The sequence below is a fragment of the Heterodontus francisci genome, chromosome 20 (genome assembly GCF_036365525.1).
Source record: "Heterodontus francisci isolate sHetFra1 chromosome 20, sHetFra1.hap1, whole genome shotgun sequence".
Classification (NCBI taxonomy): domain Eukaryota; kingdom Metazoa; phylum Chordata; class Chondrichthyes; order Heterodontiformes; family Heterodontidae; genus Heterodontus; species Heterodontus francisci.
Genome location: NC_090390.1, coordinates 52,408,627 through 52,426,706, shown reverse-complemented (window position 1 = coordinate 52,426,706; position 18,080 = coordinate 52,408,627). Strand labels below are relative to the sequence as shown.

Here is an 18,080-nt window from a genome sequence, read left to right as displayed (position 1 = left end):
CACTCCGTCAGTAATGTCACTTTGTCGGTCGCTTTGGCGTTTCTGTTATACATGACATCAAACTGTTATGCGATAAAGCACTGGGCATTTTGTTGCACTAAAACAGACTTGTGTGTTTCCATGTTATCATGACGAAAGGCAGGAGAATGGAAAATAAGGGTTAACACAGCAAAGGACTACGTTGGGGAAGAGTGTGTCAGGTTGAGACTCTGAAGCCTTGCAATATACTGGAGGGCATTCGACCGGTCAAGGCAGTTGAACCTCATCTTCATGAAGCTGATGGCCAGCTCAATGATGACCCTCGTGCTCAGGTGGCATTGGTTGTAGCGTCTCTCAGCCTCTGTGGCAGGGCAAAGCACTGGAGTCATCAGCCATCTCCTCACAGGTTATGCTTTATCCACTAACAAGTCCTCCACAGATTTCTGATAGCTCCATGAAGAGCTGTGGCACCTACGATTGCCGAAGGATGAAGTTTCCAAGATAGCATGCACACATCTGCATAAAACACTCACTGTGGTCTCATACAAGCTGAACCTTTAGGGAGTGGAAACCCTTCCTGTTGAGGAATCTCCCTGACTGGTCAGTCGGTGCATTGATGGCCACATGAGTGTAATCGATGATTCCCTGCACCTGAGGGAATTCAGCAACAGAGGCAAATCCCACTGCCCTTTGAGCTTGAGTGCCGCTATCCACCTAGAATTCAAAGTGATCCCCGCCCTCTCAAACAGAGCATATGTTACCTTTGTGATGCAATGATGTGCTGCTGTCTGCAAGATACTACTAATGTCTGCTGCCGCTCCTTAGAAGAAACCGGTTGCAAAAAAGTACAAGGCCACTGTGACTTTTACAGCCACGGGAATGCCATGGAGCCTGTTCTTGCGAACCCATAGATGATCTTCAATGAGGACACACACAGGTCAGCAACCATCTGCCTGGACCAGCCCAGCCTTCTGCAGCACAGATGCTCCGAGATATCCAGGTAGCTTCTCCATTGGCAGTAGACTCTCTGCTGAGAGTATTGCCTCCGTTGCCTTCCTGCCTCACGTTCTTGATCCCTGAGCCCCTGTTGCCTGTGGATCTGCCTCTGCTAATGGCGATGCTGCTCTTCATCGCTAGTCGATCCTATCTCGGAGTAGCTTAATCCCAATACCCTGTTATGTCCTTCCTTTCAATTGGAATGTGCAGTCCTCCTGAATCCCTCTCTCGTGAACCCCTGAGCCCTGTAAGCAGAAGGACCTGTTCACCACCCCCAAAGCCACCACCTCCTCCAAAATGCCCAAGAGTGAAAAGATGTGACAGATAATTCTCTTGACTCTGTATAACTGGTTGCCTGTGAATGAGGGTATTTTCTGAGCCTTCCCTCTTTAATGGAGCCTCATGTTGCTGACCCACCATTCTGACTGGCTCCCCACTGTCTTTGCGCCTCTTCCTCCCTGTCATGATCGAGTTCCATGCCTTATAAAGAAAATTCATAATTGTCCCTTAACGAGCTTAACAAGCCTATGTGGCCATTTATCCATTTCCGGCAGATTGCCTCTATTAGTTTTTGTTGGAGCCTTTTAAACTTTGACATGTCAGTTTTGCATCAGGAAACCGGCACACCAACCCAAGGGGTGGGTTTAAGCAATCCCCCACCCAGGTCCCACCCTCATTTAAATAAAAATCCCACCCATTGCAACAGAATCACCCAATAAAAACCCAGTCGCTCGTGTAAAATAGGAAATGTTAACTAAATGTTTTCTGTATTTTAGTGTATGTTTTCAGGTGGATAGATTATGGGGTAGAGGAGTCATAAGTCAATTGTTTGTATCTTGAGAAGATATAAGATGTTTTGTCTGTACCTGATCTCACATTTTGCAAACAAACCAGTCGAGTCCTTCCCACAGTTACCATATGGGTCACCTGCTGAGTTTACTCTTTCAAAGCAGATTCCAGGGGCAGGTTTAGCACCTAAAGGAGTTAGAACAATTTCAGTCACTTTTATGAGTACTTGTTCAGGTGAATAATCAAAGTGCGAGGAAATGGAACAACTTCTCATCTAGTACCAATGACAGAATCAAACCAATGAAATATGGATGAATAGTGTTCATCTCGTTCTTAGAAAAGTATCCAGCAACAAAATTTCATGAACTATAAAAACTGATTTAGCAGCATTCGGGCAGGTTTTAGCTTCTCAAATCTGCTTGGAGCAACACATGATCATAATGGACATGTAGAGGTAAACCATTTTATGTCATGAATCATCTATTCTTCACTCACTTCAAGTCCATGCCAAGGTAATATATGCTTCAGATTTCTCTACAACTAGAACAAATGCCACTTCATGAACACATATGCCCTTGTACAGAAAGACTGCACATCAGCCAGCAAGGCTTTTGAAAGCTCTCCATTTAGCAGCTTCATTAAGGACTGATGAAATTCAATTCATCTGTGACAGGAAGAAGTTGGGGATCGGCAGCCTTTGGATTCGATCAAATAAGCTACCTCTCCAACAGGCCTCTATAATAGTAATGTCATGAATTGGAACATTCAGGATCTTGTATTTTCAATTTTTTTTTCCAATTATTTTTAATCCTGGACCAGAAATGATATCAACTATGACAAAAACCTCAAAGCAGCTTCATGACATGTGCTGAGGTGCATACATTCTGTACCATTTGATTCTTCAAAATAGGGATTTTCTTGTTTGAATCAGGTGCACAAAGATGGCACATTTTTACAGAAGTAGGGAATGAAGCAAAATTAAAGGGGAGGCTAACCTGTGCCACCTTTGCACTTTTCCTAACATGCAGTTCAAGAGTTATGTATGCAGAATCTTGGAATTAATTCACCTAGTTCTCTCCCTGTCAAGTTAATGACAATGAAAGCAATTTGTAGCACTTTGATTACTAAGCGTAAGAGTTGAAGTAGGACAATTATGAGCAGGGTGAATTGACTTGCCTCATGTATGGTACTTGTCATGCAGACCACCCCACCACCCCCCCTACCTGCCAAGAATCAGGCATATTAATTTTGTCATATGAGCTTGATTTTAAACTGTTACTGGAGTGAAGAAAGGACTTGTTAAAAATTCACCAGACTAGAAAAACATTTTTTGCAAACTAACAAACAGTGCATGGAGGGACAAATTGACTAAACCCTGCTCTAATTTAACCCACAATGGACCTTGAGCACCAGGTATTGTGTGTAAGAAGAGACATTCCAGGGTTGGCTAAGACAAGAGAATCCAACAGACATGGTCAAACCAGCTAGTTACGTGACTAACCTGCTTGGCAACCTGGGTTTTTCTGAATTGTACAAAGAGTTTGAACTGTTTGCTCCTGGAGTAAGAAGACCTTTCCTGTCTGCTCCCATCTCTTTCTCACAAGCCTCTGGACCCACTGAGGACACATGAACTTCAAGAGAGAAAAGTTTCATACAACGAACAAGGTTTAAGAAGAATACTGGGCCCCAACGAAAAGCAAGACCTACTTCCAATCAAGGATTTTGCAGCGAGCTCGAAGCATAGCAGCCAAAACCATTTTCAGATAATGCCTCAAACTTTTCCACTTTATTTCTTCTGCTCTTTTCTGTCTCTATCTGCATGTGCGTATCACGTATGCATGCTGGCATGGGCGCGTCACGTTATCCGTAGATGTTAACAGGATTAGAGTTTAAGTTTAATAAAGTTCAACCTTTTTTCTTTAAACCTAAGAAAACCTGTTTGGCTAGTTTCTTTGCCTTATAATTGGAAGTTATTTATTTTTATTTTATTTAGAGATACAGCACTGAAACAGGCCCTTCGGCCCACCGAGCCTGTGCCGACCAACAGCCACCCATTTATACTAACCCTACAGTAATCCCATATTCCCTACCAACTACCTACACTAGGGGCAATTTACAATGGCCAATTTACGTATCACCTGCAAGTCTTTGGCTGTGGGAGGAAACCGGAGCACCCGGCGAAAACCTGGATTCATTAAGGGGGAACTAAAAAGAAATGCTGTGTTAAAATTAAACCCTGTTACAGTAAGACGAGGTGAAGGCTGAGAGGGAACCCTAGACTCTTTTCTCACCTGGTCGTAACACACTGTAAAGGTCTCAGATCCTTAATAGCAATTTTAACTTCTTGGCTTGAAACTCCATAAATGATCAGATGATATGACTTTCTATGCTGTATTGTAGTTAGATTTAAGGTAATCATTATCTACCTGGTCCCCAGAGAGTAATACACTGCTGCTCATGGGTCTGGCACATCCCATTGTAGCAGTATCCATCCTTCTTATGACAGGGTTGTCCATCATGTAGATATACATTGGCTGGACACTGTGCATTTGTTCCAGTACAAAACTCAGGCAGATCACAAGAATTGCTGGAATCTCTGCAAGGGGTTCCTGGAGGCTTCAGCTGCAAATGTACATCAACAAAAAAACAAAATAAATCAATGGGTTGAAAGTTACATTATGCAGTTTGAAATTGTCCAAATAGAATGACGGTCGTTTGCTGGTACAGACAAATTTACAGTGAAAGTAAATATTTACATTTAATATTGATTCAAACAACATATTAATCAAATTTAATGTGGGCATATTTATAATGAGGCAACAATAACAGGTGACATCATGCGAGTACATTTCCGCGGAAGTTCTCCCAGTCATCCTGTGTTACTACGCGAAGGCCATTTTTCTGGAGTTTCTGAGGTGGTCTTCTGAATTTATGGCAGATGAACAGAAAACCCCCTTGACTATTCACCTTCATGTGTCACTATTGATCATTATTGCTTCACTAACACTAGATCCTACTCATGCCTGTATTCTGTTGTTAGACTAGTAATCCAGAGGCCTGAACTAATAACACAGAGAACATGAATATAATTTAGGATAGTGTCCTAGACTCAACCATCTTCAACTGCTTCATCAATGACCTTTCCTCTAACATAAGGTCAGAAGTGGGGATGTTCGCTGATGATTGCAAGGTGTTCAGTGCTATTTGCAACTCCTCTGATACTGAAGCAGTCGTGTCCGCATGCAGCAAGACCTAGACAACATTCAGGCTTGGGCTGATAAGTGGCAAGTGACATTTGCACCACACAAGTGCCAGGCAATGACCATCTCCAACAAGAGAGAATCTAACCATCTTCACTTGACATTCAATGGCATTACCATCACTGAATCCCCCACCATCAACATTCTTGGGGTTACCATTGAACATAAACTTAACTGGACCAGCCATATAAATACTGTGGCTCCAAGCAGCAGGTCAGAGGCTGGGAATTTTGTGGTGAATAACTCACCTCCTGACTCCCCAAAGCCTGTCCATCATCTACAAGGCACAAGTCAGGGGTGTGATGGAATATTCTCCACTTGCCTGGATGGGTGCAGCTCCAACAACACTCAAGAAGCTCGACACCATCCAGGACACAGCAGCCCACTAGGCTGGCAGCCCATCCACCACCTTAATCATTCCTCTCTTAATCACTGGCTCACAGTGGCAGCCATGTGTACCATTGACAAGATGCACTACAGCCAAGGCTACTTCGACAACACCTTCCAAGCCCGCGATCTCTATCACCTAGATAGACAAGGGCAGCAGACGCATGGGAACACCATCACCTGCAAGTTCCCCTCCAAGTCACTCGCCATCCTGACTTTGAACTATGTCACTGTTTACTGTGGCTGGGTCAAAATTCTGGAACTCCCTCTCCAACAGCACTGTGGGTGTACCTACACCACATGAACTGCAGTGGTTCAAGAAGGTGGCTCACCATGACTTTCTCAAGGGCAATTAGGAATGGGCAATAAATGCTGGGCTTGCCGGCGATAGCCGCATCCCAAGAAAGAATGAAAAAAAGGATATTCAATGTGTCGCATTGTATATGATCAAATCCTTTCCTTGTATTAACTAGACCTATAAGGGGTAATTTTCCACCTTTGCACTACCAGCAGAGGGCCTCATGTGCTGATAACACATATCAGAAATTTGGAACTGTGCTGTACACTATTTTCCTACCATTAACTTAAATAGCCGCATGAAGGTGGAAAATTATCCTATACTGACGTTTTTACTCTCTGTTACAGAACTATAACACACTTGTACCAATCTGCTAATCTATATTTGTGTCAAAATGAATAGAGAATATAACTTAAATAAAACAATCTTTTCTCTTTATTAATGACCTTTGACTTTTACCTGTAGACCTCCCCAGTGAGGGGGTAATAAGGCTGTGGTTTCTTTTGGCTCCAATGCCATTTCAGCTCAGGCCTCTATCAGCTTTACCATCAGTACTGTCTGAAACTTGACAAGGTTTGTCACATATATCACAACATTTTAAGAATTGATCTAATCTGGAACTTGACCACAGAGGAGTAAAGTAAGTAACCTACTGCTTCACAAAGTGCCATTAGAAGAATGAAGACATCTGCAGTGATGTCAAAGGCCACACTCACTAGCGATGTTCAATTAAAATAAAACAATTTTAGCAATTTACACGTTTGGGAAGATGAACATTATATTTTGTAATGATGTAGAATGAAACTAAAATGAGAATGAGAGAGATGTGAGCAAAAAGAAAAATACTGAAGATGCAGGAAATCTGAAACAAAAACAGAAAAAGCTGAAAATACTCAGTGGGCTAAATTTTACTGGCCCCTCGACACTGTGGGTTGTGGCGCAGGGGCCGGTAAAATTCTGTGGGGAGAGGCCCGCCTCGACCCACGATGTCGAGAAGGGCCCACCACATATTACCAGCAGCGGGGGGACCTCGGTGTGGTCTCCCTGCCGCCTGGTGGTGTGCCCTTCATCTCCATATGCAGATTTCCATTAGATATATTCAAAATAACTTACCTGCAGTCTCACGCCAATTTTACGGCCTCTGTTTGGCCTTCGCGCGCCTTCGGAACTTTACATGGAGTTCTGAGGCAAGAACCTGGTGGAGAGGGGGGAGTAATACAAATTTCAGGGCGGGAGGGGTGAAGGAGTGGGGAAGTCAAATTTTACCGGATGTGGGGATGGTGGGAGGGGTTGAAGGGCAAAAGAATGAAGGGTGGGGGGGGGAAGTTCGTGTATATGAAAAATCAATTGATGGTCATTTCGGGCAATGAAATAACCACTGGGGAGGTTGGGGAAGGGCCTCCATCACTTAATTTTATATTTAATAAAAATCAATAATGTTTTGCCGTTAAAAATTAAAATTAATTGTAAGGACTTAAAGCCCTTTAAAAATGGCACCGCGCCTGCACCGTGGCACCAGACGTCATTGCGGGGACGCTGAAGCCACCCCTACTTGTCATTGGGGGCGGGCGCTCCGCCCCCACTATTTATATGAGCCCTTGCGTGAAATATTGCAGGGGCTCCTCAGTGGCTGCTGAATGTGGGCACCCTGCCGAGTTCAAAGGGTGCCGTTCTGGAATGCAGTGCCTGAATAAAACTCAGCCCAGCATGTCGGGTCAATCTGAACAGTAATCGAGGTTGGTCAGTCAACTTTTCAGTCTTAAGATCCTTCATCAGGGCTGGAGGATATTACAGTCGAACATTATTTAAAAAGGAACAAAACAAGAGAAAGGGGAAGGAAAATAAATAGAATGACATGTGAAGTACTTGGGTGGGAATCAAGAGATCATTGAATGGAAGAAATGGTATTCGTAGGAGGCAACATTATTCCTCCCATTTTGCCTCTTTTTGTCTCCTGCTAATATCACTTCTGCCATTTAACCATCTCTTGTCTCCATGTAAGCACTTCACATGCCATTCTATTGCTTTTTTATATGTCTTTTTCCCTTCCCTCTTTCGCATGTTCTGTTCCTTTTTAAATGCTGTTCACCTGACACAGCTTCCAGTCCCGAGGAAGTGTCCTAAGCCCTGAAATGTCAACTGACCGATTTCTGTTTCTCCACAGATGCTACTTGACCTGCTGAGAATTTCCAAGATGGGTATGAGATTTGTTTATAATGGATAGTATGGAAATCCTTCACAGGTTTGTTACATATCAGGGCTGATTTATTCTTCTTTCATTTTATTCCCTTCTTACATTTTAAAAATAATTCTCATTTTTTATCCCAGACCACATCCTATTCCTTTACTAAGGAGTTTTTGGTTGGCCTGTTCCCAGTCCTCTGCCAATGCTGCTATGTAATTGATCAGCAGCTGTGTGAATGACATCGAGTTATTCTTCTTCCACCTTTCCCTCCCACCCTATGGGAAGGATCTGTGCATCCATGGGACATTGTGACTTTGCTAAAGATGTGAAGAAGGGCAAGGAGAATTATTTATTGACCTATGAAGACAGACTTGATGCCTTGAGTTTGTATTTGTAGGAAAGACAGTGACTTAGAGGGGAAATAATTCAGGCTGATACAATTATTAAAGGCAGACACCATGCAAGAGCTCCTTTTGTTCAAACTTCCTGTATATAAATAAAATCATCTCTGCTTGTTGCCTGCCCTGGTGGTCCTACTAAGATCATAAATCCAGGCTATGAGAAATCATGAATGTGGATCCAAATGCCATGGTGAGCACACTGTTACACCAATGACCTGTAACACTGGGTTTTTGAACAAATGGTGCCATTGTTTGAGTCTCTCTAAAATCTAAATTCGACATTTGGTCACGTTTCCATTAATTCTCTGATAAATGCAGCATGTACTGTCTCTCTACCCCATATCATTTTACATTCAATGTTGCAAGTTTAAAGAATGTGTTTATAAACATTTGGGAACTGTGAATGCAAAATATGTCATTTTGTTGTGAGAGGAAGAACATCAGCTCTCAAAGGATTCAGTTACCTTGCAGTCTTTGCAGCAAAGTCCATGTGCACATACTGCTTCAGGCTTCAGAGTGCAGGTACTTGCATTACAGCAGGGATTGGTACATTCCTCAAAACAGAAAAATAAACTGGTAAGATTATTTATGTCCATACATTTATGCTCAATAATCAAAGCAGAGACAGTTACTAGAAAAGGAAGACATTTTTGACTTGTAATTATTATTCGGAAACAAAGCACAAAAGTCCGTCTGCATACATAAAACGATTTAAACCTGATTAATTTATGTGCCATTTTCTAAAAGTGTTGCTCCCTGATATGATTGACTGTGTTACCCTTTGTGCTACACTCAGATGTTCATTTGTGCCATAGATGTGGTCATAGGTTGCATTAAGTAACATAAATGGGATCATTTGAACAACTGGTATTATTTCTAAAAGTCACAGAAAATCCACTAACATATGTTTAACTGAGCTTGAAACCTTGAAAACCAATGCATGCTTATCTTCTTGCTCGTTCCTGCCATACAACAGATTCCTAAACAGCTGACAATTTGGCACAGATCTTCTCAATGCCAGTTGGCAAAAAGCATCACTTTTTCTTTCTGCTACCACTTGTATGATACAGCCAGGTAGCTTGCCAGCTTTATTTCACAAGAGGAAGGCCAATCAATTCATCTTAGTCTATCCAGTCAGATAAATCTTAATGCCCCTAATTGCAGAATTGTTTCTTCAATGATTGCAGGGGATTTTGTCTCCATTGCTTTTCTGGCAGTTTACAAGTTGATCATTCTTTATGGAATTTCCATATATTAGTCCTAAAATTAACTCTTACAAGTTTCAGCCCCTGTCCTTTAGTTTTACTTATGTGGTTTAATTTGAAATAATATTCTGGGTGAAGTAGTTGGGTCTAGTCGGGTTCGGGTCGGGTAGCCAGGCTTTATCTAGCACTGGGGATTAGTAACTCTTCTCTGCATTCCCTCTTGTGCTTCAATGCCTCTCTGACTTCTTGGCAACCAGGATTTGATGTGGTTTTCAAGGTGTGGTCTGACCAGAGCACTATAAAATTTGACAGTTATTTCCTGTTATTCTACTGTTTTAGCTATGTATTTCAACATGCTATTGGCTTTGTTAATGGCTGTTCTGGATTGGTTGGACATATTTAGTGTTGTGTCTACTTTGACTCCCAAGTGTCTTTCAGCTTCATTCTTAGCTATTTCAACACCATTTACAGACTATGTATGCTATGTATTTTTTGTTCCTGTATGAAGTACTTTACACTTTTCTGCATTAAATTTTATTGTTCTGCCCACTTGCAAATTTTGTTTCCTTCCTGTGACTTCATTGCCCTCCTAGATTGGTATCATTTGCAAACTTGACTATTTTGCATTGAGTTTCTGAATCCACATTATTTACATAAAGTAGAAATGGCAATGTTTTCAGCACCAACCCCAGAGACACCCCATTCAGTAGCTCCTCCTACTCCAATATAACTCATTCAATGAATATTTGTTGTTTCGTACATTTCAGACAGGTTTTTATTCGTTGCCAGGGTTTACCCTGAATCTCCACAGCTTTGAACTGAAGTAATAGCCTTTTGTGTGGAACTTTAAAAAAGCCTTTTGAAAATTCAACTGCCCAGAAAAATTAATCTCATTGAGTCAAGGATATCAGAATTGTCCTTTGCAGAACAGGACTCCCAACATTGTGCCAAAAATTCTTACTTTTAAATATTGTGTAAAATGTATTTAGATTTTTTAGGTAGCAAATGCTGCCTATCATTTCTATGTGGCATCCTCTCCATTAACTTAAAAACAGACTTCAGAAATCATCAGCAATACTACTTGGTAATGATTTATTAAAAGGCATTTATAATAAGAATAATAACATTAGCAATTATTTCCTTTCTTGAATCACAATTTAGAAACATGCATGCTAATGGCAAAAAGAGGGTGGATCAAAGCAGTCAATTGCAATTTTATTGTGAGCATCACTTTAAATGACATTTTTTGTAAAATCTTGTGGACATTTCAGCCTGCCACTTTCCCTTAAAATTGTAACAGAAAATGTTGCTATACTATGTTATACTATGTGCTTCTAGATTTTTTGTTAGGTATTTCGTTGAGGACTTATGTATTTTAAAATTATGGACATTGTTTTATTTGGGAAAACGGAAAAGGCTTCCATGGATTTTTTTCACTGGGGTCATTAAAAGAGGTAATTGGAAGGTCTTTTGGACTTGGTTTGTAAACAACCCTTACTGGAAGTCACCGGTCTTCAGATAAATATCCAGCAGGGGTTTTTTGACTTGGAGAAGATGTTTACAGAGAAGTGACGGGTCAAGATTTATAGAAGTCAAGAGACTTGACTCTTGAGATATTGTTTTTGGTTTCACTTTGGACAGTGTGTTGGGGGGTGAACTGTTTTGAAGACAGTTGGAGAAAACCAGCCAAGAGAGCAGTCACCATTAGCACCCTCTTCCATCTCTTTGAGAACTTCCTGAGAATCAAGTGTAAGAAATAGAGAAACCGATGCTGCATTTCTCCTGAAAAGCCTGCCAGAAACCCCTGTTTCCGCATTTCTCCTGAAAAGCCTGTCAGAAACCCCCGTTTCCACATTTCTCCTGAAAAGCCTGCCAAAATGATCTTCAACCTTACCAGAAAAGAACTGTCTAGAAAGATCCCAGTGATAGCTGTCTACACGTATTTGGGATGCCAAACCAAAATGGAACAACTGACATCTTTTCATAGCTTTCCATCTTTCCATAGAGAAAATCTCTTTATTTTTCGGTTCACCGGTGTGTTTGTGTGTGTGCGTGGCTAAGGTAAAAAGGGAACTTTCAAACTTCAATCTTTGGGTTAATGCTTTGCTTCGTTACTGGTTAAGTTTTGTTTTATAATAAACTGATAATTTTGTTGTTTAGTAAAGAAACCTGGTTGGTGTATTTTATTCTGGGATAAAAATAGAGTCAATGATTGACTGTATTGGTAACTGGGTAAACATTTAAATATATGTTGTGACCTGTGGAGAAGTGGAACTAGAAAGACAGTGCACTCCTCCCACTTTGGTCATAACAACTATGGCCAGCATGTTCATATATGCATTGTCCCCACAGGATTTTAAACTGTTGTTGCTTAGTTTGGAAGTCAATGCTATAACTATTTCACTTCATGTATGAATGTTTTGATAACACACATGGAGGCTGGATTTTACCAGCCCCTTGATGCTATGGGTCGTGGCGGGGAGGCCTGTAAAATGCTAGCAGGAGCAGCCCACCACGACCCATGACACCGAGAAGGCCCCGCTGGATATTAGCGATAGCAGCGAGGCCTCAGTGCGGACCCCCTGCCGCTTGGTGGGGGGGGGGGGGGGCCTTCATTAAAATATTCAAATGAGGGTAATTAAACTGCAGATGAAATTACCTGGCACCGACGGCCATCCCACGCTGATTTTACAACCACCGGCTGCAATCCGCATGCCTTTAGAACTCCGAATGGAGTTCCGAGGCGAGTCAAGGTGGGGAGGGGGGAGGGGTGTAGATTTCAGGGCAGGAGGGGTGGGGGAGTGGGGAAAACACTTTTTATTGGCTGTGGGTATGGCGGGAAGGGGTTGAAGGGCAAATGTTACGAGGTTGGGAGGGTAAGGTCGCGATGGCAAAAGTGTTTATTCAGGGTCGGTGGCCCTAAAACAGACATTGGCCTAGGGGGCGGGGGGGGGGGGTGGTGTGACACCTGCCAGATGTGGCGCCAGATGCCACCGCCCCCAATGGCGTAAAGAGGGTGGCCATTATGCCCTCTCCATTTAAATGAGGCCCCGCGCATAATATTGCGGGGGCTCAGCGGCGGCCGGTCAATGTGGGCAGGCTGCCGACTTCAAAGCGTGCCACCGTGATGTACGGTGCTCTAATAAAATGCAGCCCAGGGTTTTGAATCAGCTACCTGTTCTGTTCAACCACTGATTTACTATAGTACTATTTAGCATAATATACAGTTATATTAAGTATGTTGGCTGGAAGCATTGCTATTGTGCATTTATTTTGTGAAAAAACGCTACACAGAATGGAGCTTGAAACCAAACTCCAAAGAATGAATTGCAAATTGTAAAGGAATAAAAAACAATTCAGTCCCTATTTTGTCATCTTACTTCGAGTTCGCCACAGTCACACTCCTCGCCCTCCTCCACGTATCCATTGCCACACCGTTGCCCACCATAGAGCTCTTTCACTTCTGGCATGTTGAAGAGACACATTCCAACTCCCTTTTCCAGGCTACTGTCCAGATCTTTCTTACTACAGCTGCTAAACACTGTGGGAAAAGGATATCTGTAAAAGAAAAACAGTGTTAAGCCTAAAAATGCAACTCAATGCAATTGTGTTGTTACATCCCCTTTCTTCTGTATCAGTCGCCATAAATAGCAACAGGATACACATTGTAAATAGAGGAAAGTTGATTAACATGTTTGGTCTGCAAACTAAGATTCCTGGTTTAACCTTGCTTACAATATATTGCACTCATTACAGTGTGTGTAATTTGGACTGTGATCACCAGTGGAAGATTAAAACATCTCACATAACCCTGATGTTTACAACCAAAATACATTGGTTGCTGCAATATTTAAAACTAACTTAATTTATGTAAAGCTTATTCTTATGTATGAGAAATAGTGTACTGGTTACAAGATTGCATGTATTTGGTCAGTTCACCCTAACTTATATATTCACGAGCATAACTCCATAGAAATTGAAACAGTTCGGAATACTAATAAATCAATGGAAGTACAACTTCAATTAAAATCACAACTGTATATCTATCTATAAAATCACAGCATTTGTGTCTGGCAACGTGTCCATTACATCTGAAGTACACCAAAATTACTATTTAGATCAAATTTCACATGTATAAAGGCAATTATCAAAAGACATTTATGACTTTCAAAACATTCCCGTTCACAAAAAAGGGATCAGCTCATCCTTGGAAAAAAAACCAACAGTTATTTGAGCTGCTATACTAGTTCCATACTTATCCCACTATATACCCCTAAAAGTAAAATTTATAAGATGATAAATGCATACACATAAAACTATCATGGAAAAAGACTAAAACTTACCAATAAACACACCCTTCCCTTGTTCCAAAACCTGAAATAGTTTTTGCATCTTCTGCTCTGCTGCTGGAGCTTGAGAACTTTAACTCAGTCTTAATTCCCAATATTTGCGGACCTCTGCACATGCATGTCTTCTGTACTACCTCAGTCTACTTCTCTCAGCAATGGTCCTTGTGCATAGCCTGGTTTTCTTTCAATGTTTACACTCCAAATTTAAAATGTCAGCAGTTGTACCAATAAGGGCTCTACTGAAGCAGGGGTAGCCACAACACTTCATCTCAGTGAGTTTGGGTATGTGTGTGTGTGCATGCGTGCACGTGCATTTCCCTCTTGTTTCCCTTTGTTATGTTTCGTTTTAAATTCTGTTCATCTGTATTATTTCAAAGTTCAAAGGCTCCATATCTTTTCACAGATGCTGATGGACCTGCTAAGTGTTTCCAGCATTTCTGGATTTTTTCTTAATATTATCATTGCTTTCTAATTCCCTCCTGTCAATTCTTGTACACCCCTAATTCAGTCCAGATTGTTAGAACTGTAGAAGATTGGCACAGTATTGGTAGATTAAGTTGAGTGTTTTATTACAATTCCAATTGACAATCTTGAGAACAAAATCATTTATCCAGCAGACATGTAATGCTCGGTGGTGATACAGCCGTTTTACCATGTTAAAGGCTATGCTATAGAAAGGTAAGTTGTTCTTGTTGTAGTTTATGGATTGATCTGTGAACTCAATGAAACTTTATTCATAATCTGAAGTTACCAAGATTGTGAGCTTTCAGGTTAGTTTAAGGATTCAATACACGGTGTGGATTCTCCTGTCTGTTTGAGTAAAATGGTGATACATAAGTTCAGACGGACACTACCATTATAACTGTCTTCTCATCAGATTCCCACTGTCATTACAGGTAGTAAGTAAACAGATGTTCTTTGTGGCAGAGTCACAGCAACATTGAAAGAATAAATACTTATTGGTCTCTTGCTTCTAGAGTGTTCAGGTCTGGTGACATAATGGCTAGTGTGCATCAATGTATTCTGCAAATCTAAAGTGGGGAGAGAAAGGGAGATCCTCACAGAATCGTTACAATGCAAAAGGAGGCCATTCAGCCCATCATGTTCACACTGGCCCTCCGAAAGAACAATTCCCTCAGTTCCATTCGCCTGCCTTCTCCCCATAACCCGGCACATTCTTCCTTTTCATATAACTGTCTAATTCCCTTTTGAATGCTTCAATTGAACTGATGCTTGTGTACTTGATGAAAATAGATACATCTGTTTTTCCTGACACTGTTGGCAGACCGATCAGTTTGTGTATGCATCTATAACTGATAACTTTTAGTGGTCAAGTTTCTTTTCTACAATGATATGGTTGGAAAATTAATGCACCATGTTTCCTAGTGGTATAAAGAGCTCTGTGTGTTGTTTGTTTGACTTCATAACCAATCAAAACTAGGACTTTTGAAGCCTCAACTGAAGCCAATTCCAAAAGAAATCAGATTGATGTGAAATATCTAACATTTTAAAAAATTTGTTCATGGAATGTGGGCATCGTTGGCTAGGCCAGCATTTATTGCTCATCCCTAATTGCCCTTGAGAAGGTGGTAGTGAGTTGGCTTCCTGAACTGCTGCAGTCCATGGGGTGTAGGTACACCCACAGTGCTGTTAGGAAGGGAGTTCCAGGATTTTGACCCAGTGACAGGGGAGGAACGGTGGTATAGTTCCAGGTGAGGATGGTGTGTGGCTTGGAGGGAAACGTGCAGGTGGTGGTGTTCCAATGCAACTGTTGCCCTTGACCTTCTAGGTGATAGAGGTCACGGGCTTGTCGAGGGAGCCTTGGTGAGTTGCTGCAATGCATCTTGTAGATGGTACACACTGCTGCCACTGAGTGTTGGTGGTGAAGGGAGAGAATGTTGAAGGTGGTGGATGGGGTGCCAATCAAGTGAGCTGCTTTATCCTGGATGGTGTCGAGCTTCTTGAGTGTTGTTGGAACTGCACCCATCCAGGCAAGTACAAATAAAATAATGATAATATGAAGGTCAGACCAAGGTAAGCAACAGGGGTAATATAGTCAGGAACAAATAGAGTTATAAAATAGAAGTATAAAAGGACTGTTAAAAATAAAGTAAAAGAAACAACTCCCTGGAGCAAACGTGATTGAGGGGAGATTTAACAGAGGTGTACAAGATTATGACAGGCTTAGATAAGTTAGAAAAGAAAAAAACTGCTCCCATTAACTGACAGTACAAGCACGAGGGAACACAGATTAAAGGTTTTGGGCAAGAGTGCAGGGGGAATGTGAGGAAGAACTTTATTACACAGCCAGCAGTAATGACCTGGAACTCATTGCACTTGAGGGTGGTGGAAGCGGAGACAATCAATGATTTCAAAAGAAAATTGATGGGCACTTGAAGGAAATAAACTTGTAGGGCTACAGAGATCGCGTGGGGGTGTAGGACTGACTGGATTGCTCCGTGGAGAGATGACATGGACTCGATGGGCTGAATGGCCTCCTTCTACGCCGTAAATGACTCAATGAACTGTTAAAGACAAATTAAAATGTTTATACAGCAATGTACACAGAATCCAAAATAAAATGAGGGGAGCTGGAGGCCATAATCTATAGCAAGGAACCAGATATAGCAGAAATATTTGAAACATGGCAACATAAAGAGCAAGACTGGCAACTAAATATTGCGGGCTCTCACATTATCAGAAAGAATAGGGAAGGAAGAAGGGAGTGGGTAGCTGTACTAATTAGAATAACAAAATGGTAGTGGAAAAAAGGGACATAACGAATAGAGGGTTAGAAGCAGAATGCATATGGATTGAAATAAAAGACGAGAAGGGATTGATCACACGAATAGAGTCATAGAGTTATACAACACAGAAACAGGCCCTTCGGCCCACCGTGTCCACGCCGGCCATCAAGCCTATCTATTCTAATCCCATTTTCCAGCACTTGGCACGTAGCATTGTATGCTATGGCAATTCAAGTGCTCATCTAAATACGTCATAAATGTTGTGAGGGTTCCTGCCTCTACCACCCCTTCAGGCAGTCTGTTCCAGATTTCAACCACCCTCTGGATGAAAAAGTTTTTCCTCAAATCCCCTCTAAACCTCCTGCCCCTTACCTTAAATCTATGCCCCCTGGTTATTGACACCTCCATTAAGGGAAAACTTTTCTTCCTATCTACCCTATCAATGCCCATCATTATTTTGTATACCTCAATCAGGTCCCCCCTCAGCCTTCACTGCTCTAAGGAAAACAGCCCTAGCCTATCCAGTCTCTCTTCATAGTTGAAATGCTCCAACCTAGGCAACATCCTGGTGAATCTCCTCTGCACCCTCTCCAATGTAATCAATCCTTCCTATAGGGTGGCAACTAGAACTGTACACAGTACTCCAGCTGTGGCCTAACTAGCATTTTCTACAGCTCCATCATAACCTCCCTGCTCTTATATTCTATGCCTTGGCTAATAAAGGCAAGTATTCAATATGCCTTCCTAACCACCTTATTTACCTGTGCTGCTGCCTTCAGTGATCTATGGACAAGTACACCAAGGTCCCTCTGACCCTCTGTGCTTCCTAGGGTCCTACCATCCATTGTATATTCCCTTGCCTTGTTAGTCCTCCCAAAATGCATCACCTCACACTTCTCAGGATTAAATTCCATTTGCCACTGCTCTGCCCATCTTACCAGCCCATCTATATCGTCCTGTAATCTAAGGCTTTCCTCCTCATTATTTATGACACCACCAGTTTTCGTGTCATCTGCGAACTTACTGATCATACCTCCTATATTCACGTCTAAATCATTAATGTACGCTACAAACAGCAAGGGTCCCAGCACCGATACCTGTGGTACACCACTGGTCACAGGCTTCCAATCGCAAAAACAACCTTCAACCATCACCCTCTGCCTCCTGCCACTAAGCCAATTTTGGATCCAATTTGCCAAATTGCCCTGGATCCCATGGGCTCTTAACTTCTTGACCAATCTCCCATGCGGGACCTTATCAGAATCCTTAATGAAGTCCATGTAAACTACATCAACTGCTTTACCCTTATCTACACACTTAATCACCTCCTTGAAAAATTCAATCAAATTTGTTAGACATGATCTCCCCCTGACAAAGCCATGCTGAATATCCTTGATTAATCCCTGCCTCTCCAAGTGGAGATTAATCCTGTCCCTCAGAATAGGAGTATACCACAGACCATCTAATAGTGGAAAGGAAGTGGA

The 18,080-nt window shown here is 41.8% G+C and overlaps 1 protein-coding gene across 4 annotated transcripts in view; it reads right to left on the bottom strand.

The window, feature by feature from the left end:
- adam12 (ADAM metallopeptidase domain 12) overlaps positions 1-18,080 on the bottom strand; it is a 378,401-nt gene that overhangs the window by 37,893 nt on the left and 322,428 nt on the right. For all 4 annotated transcript variants that reach the window (XM_068052744.1, XM_068052745.1, XM_068052747.1 and 1 more), the window contains 4 exons: positions 12,881-13,058; positions 8,760-8,849; positions 4,191-4,386; positions 1,842-1,950 (listed from right to left, as the gene is read on the bottom strand). In XM_068052744.1, the coding sequence (XP_067908845.1) occupies positions 1,842-1,950; positions 4,191-4,386; positions 8,760-8,849; positions 12,881-13,058 (573 nt within the window). The remainder of the gene's footprint in view (positions 1-1,841; positions 1,951-4,190; positions 4,387-8,759; positions 8,850-12,880; positions 13,059-18,080) is intronic.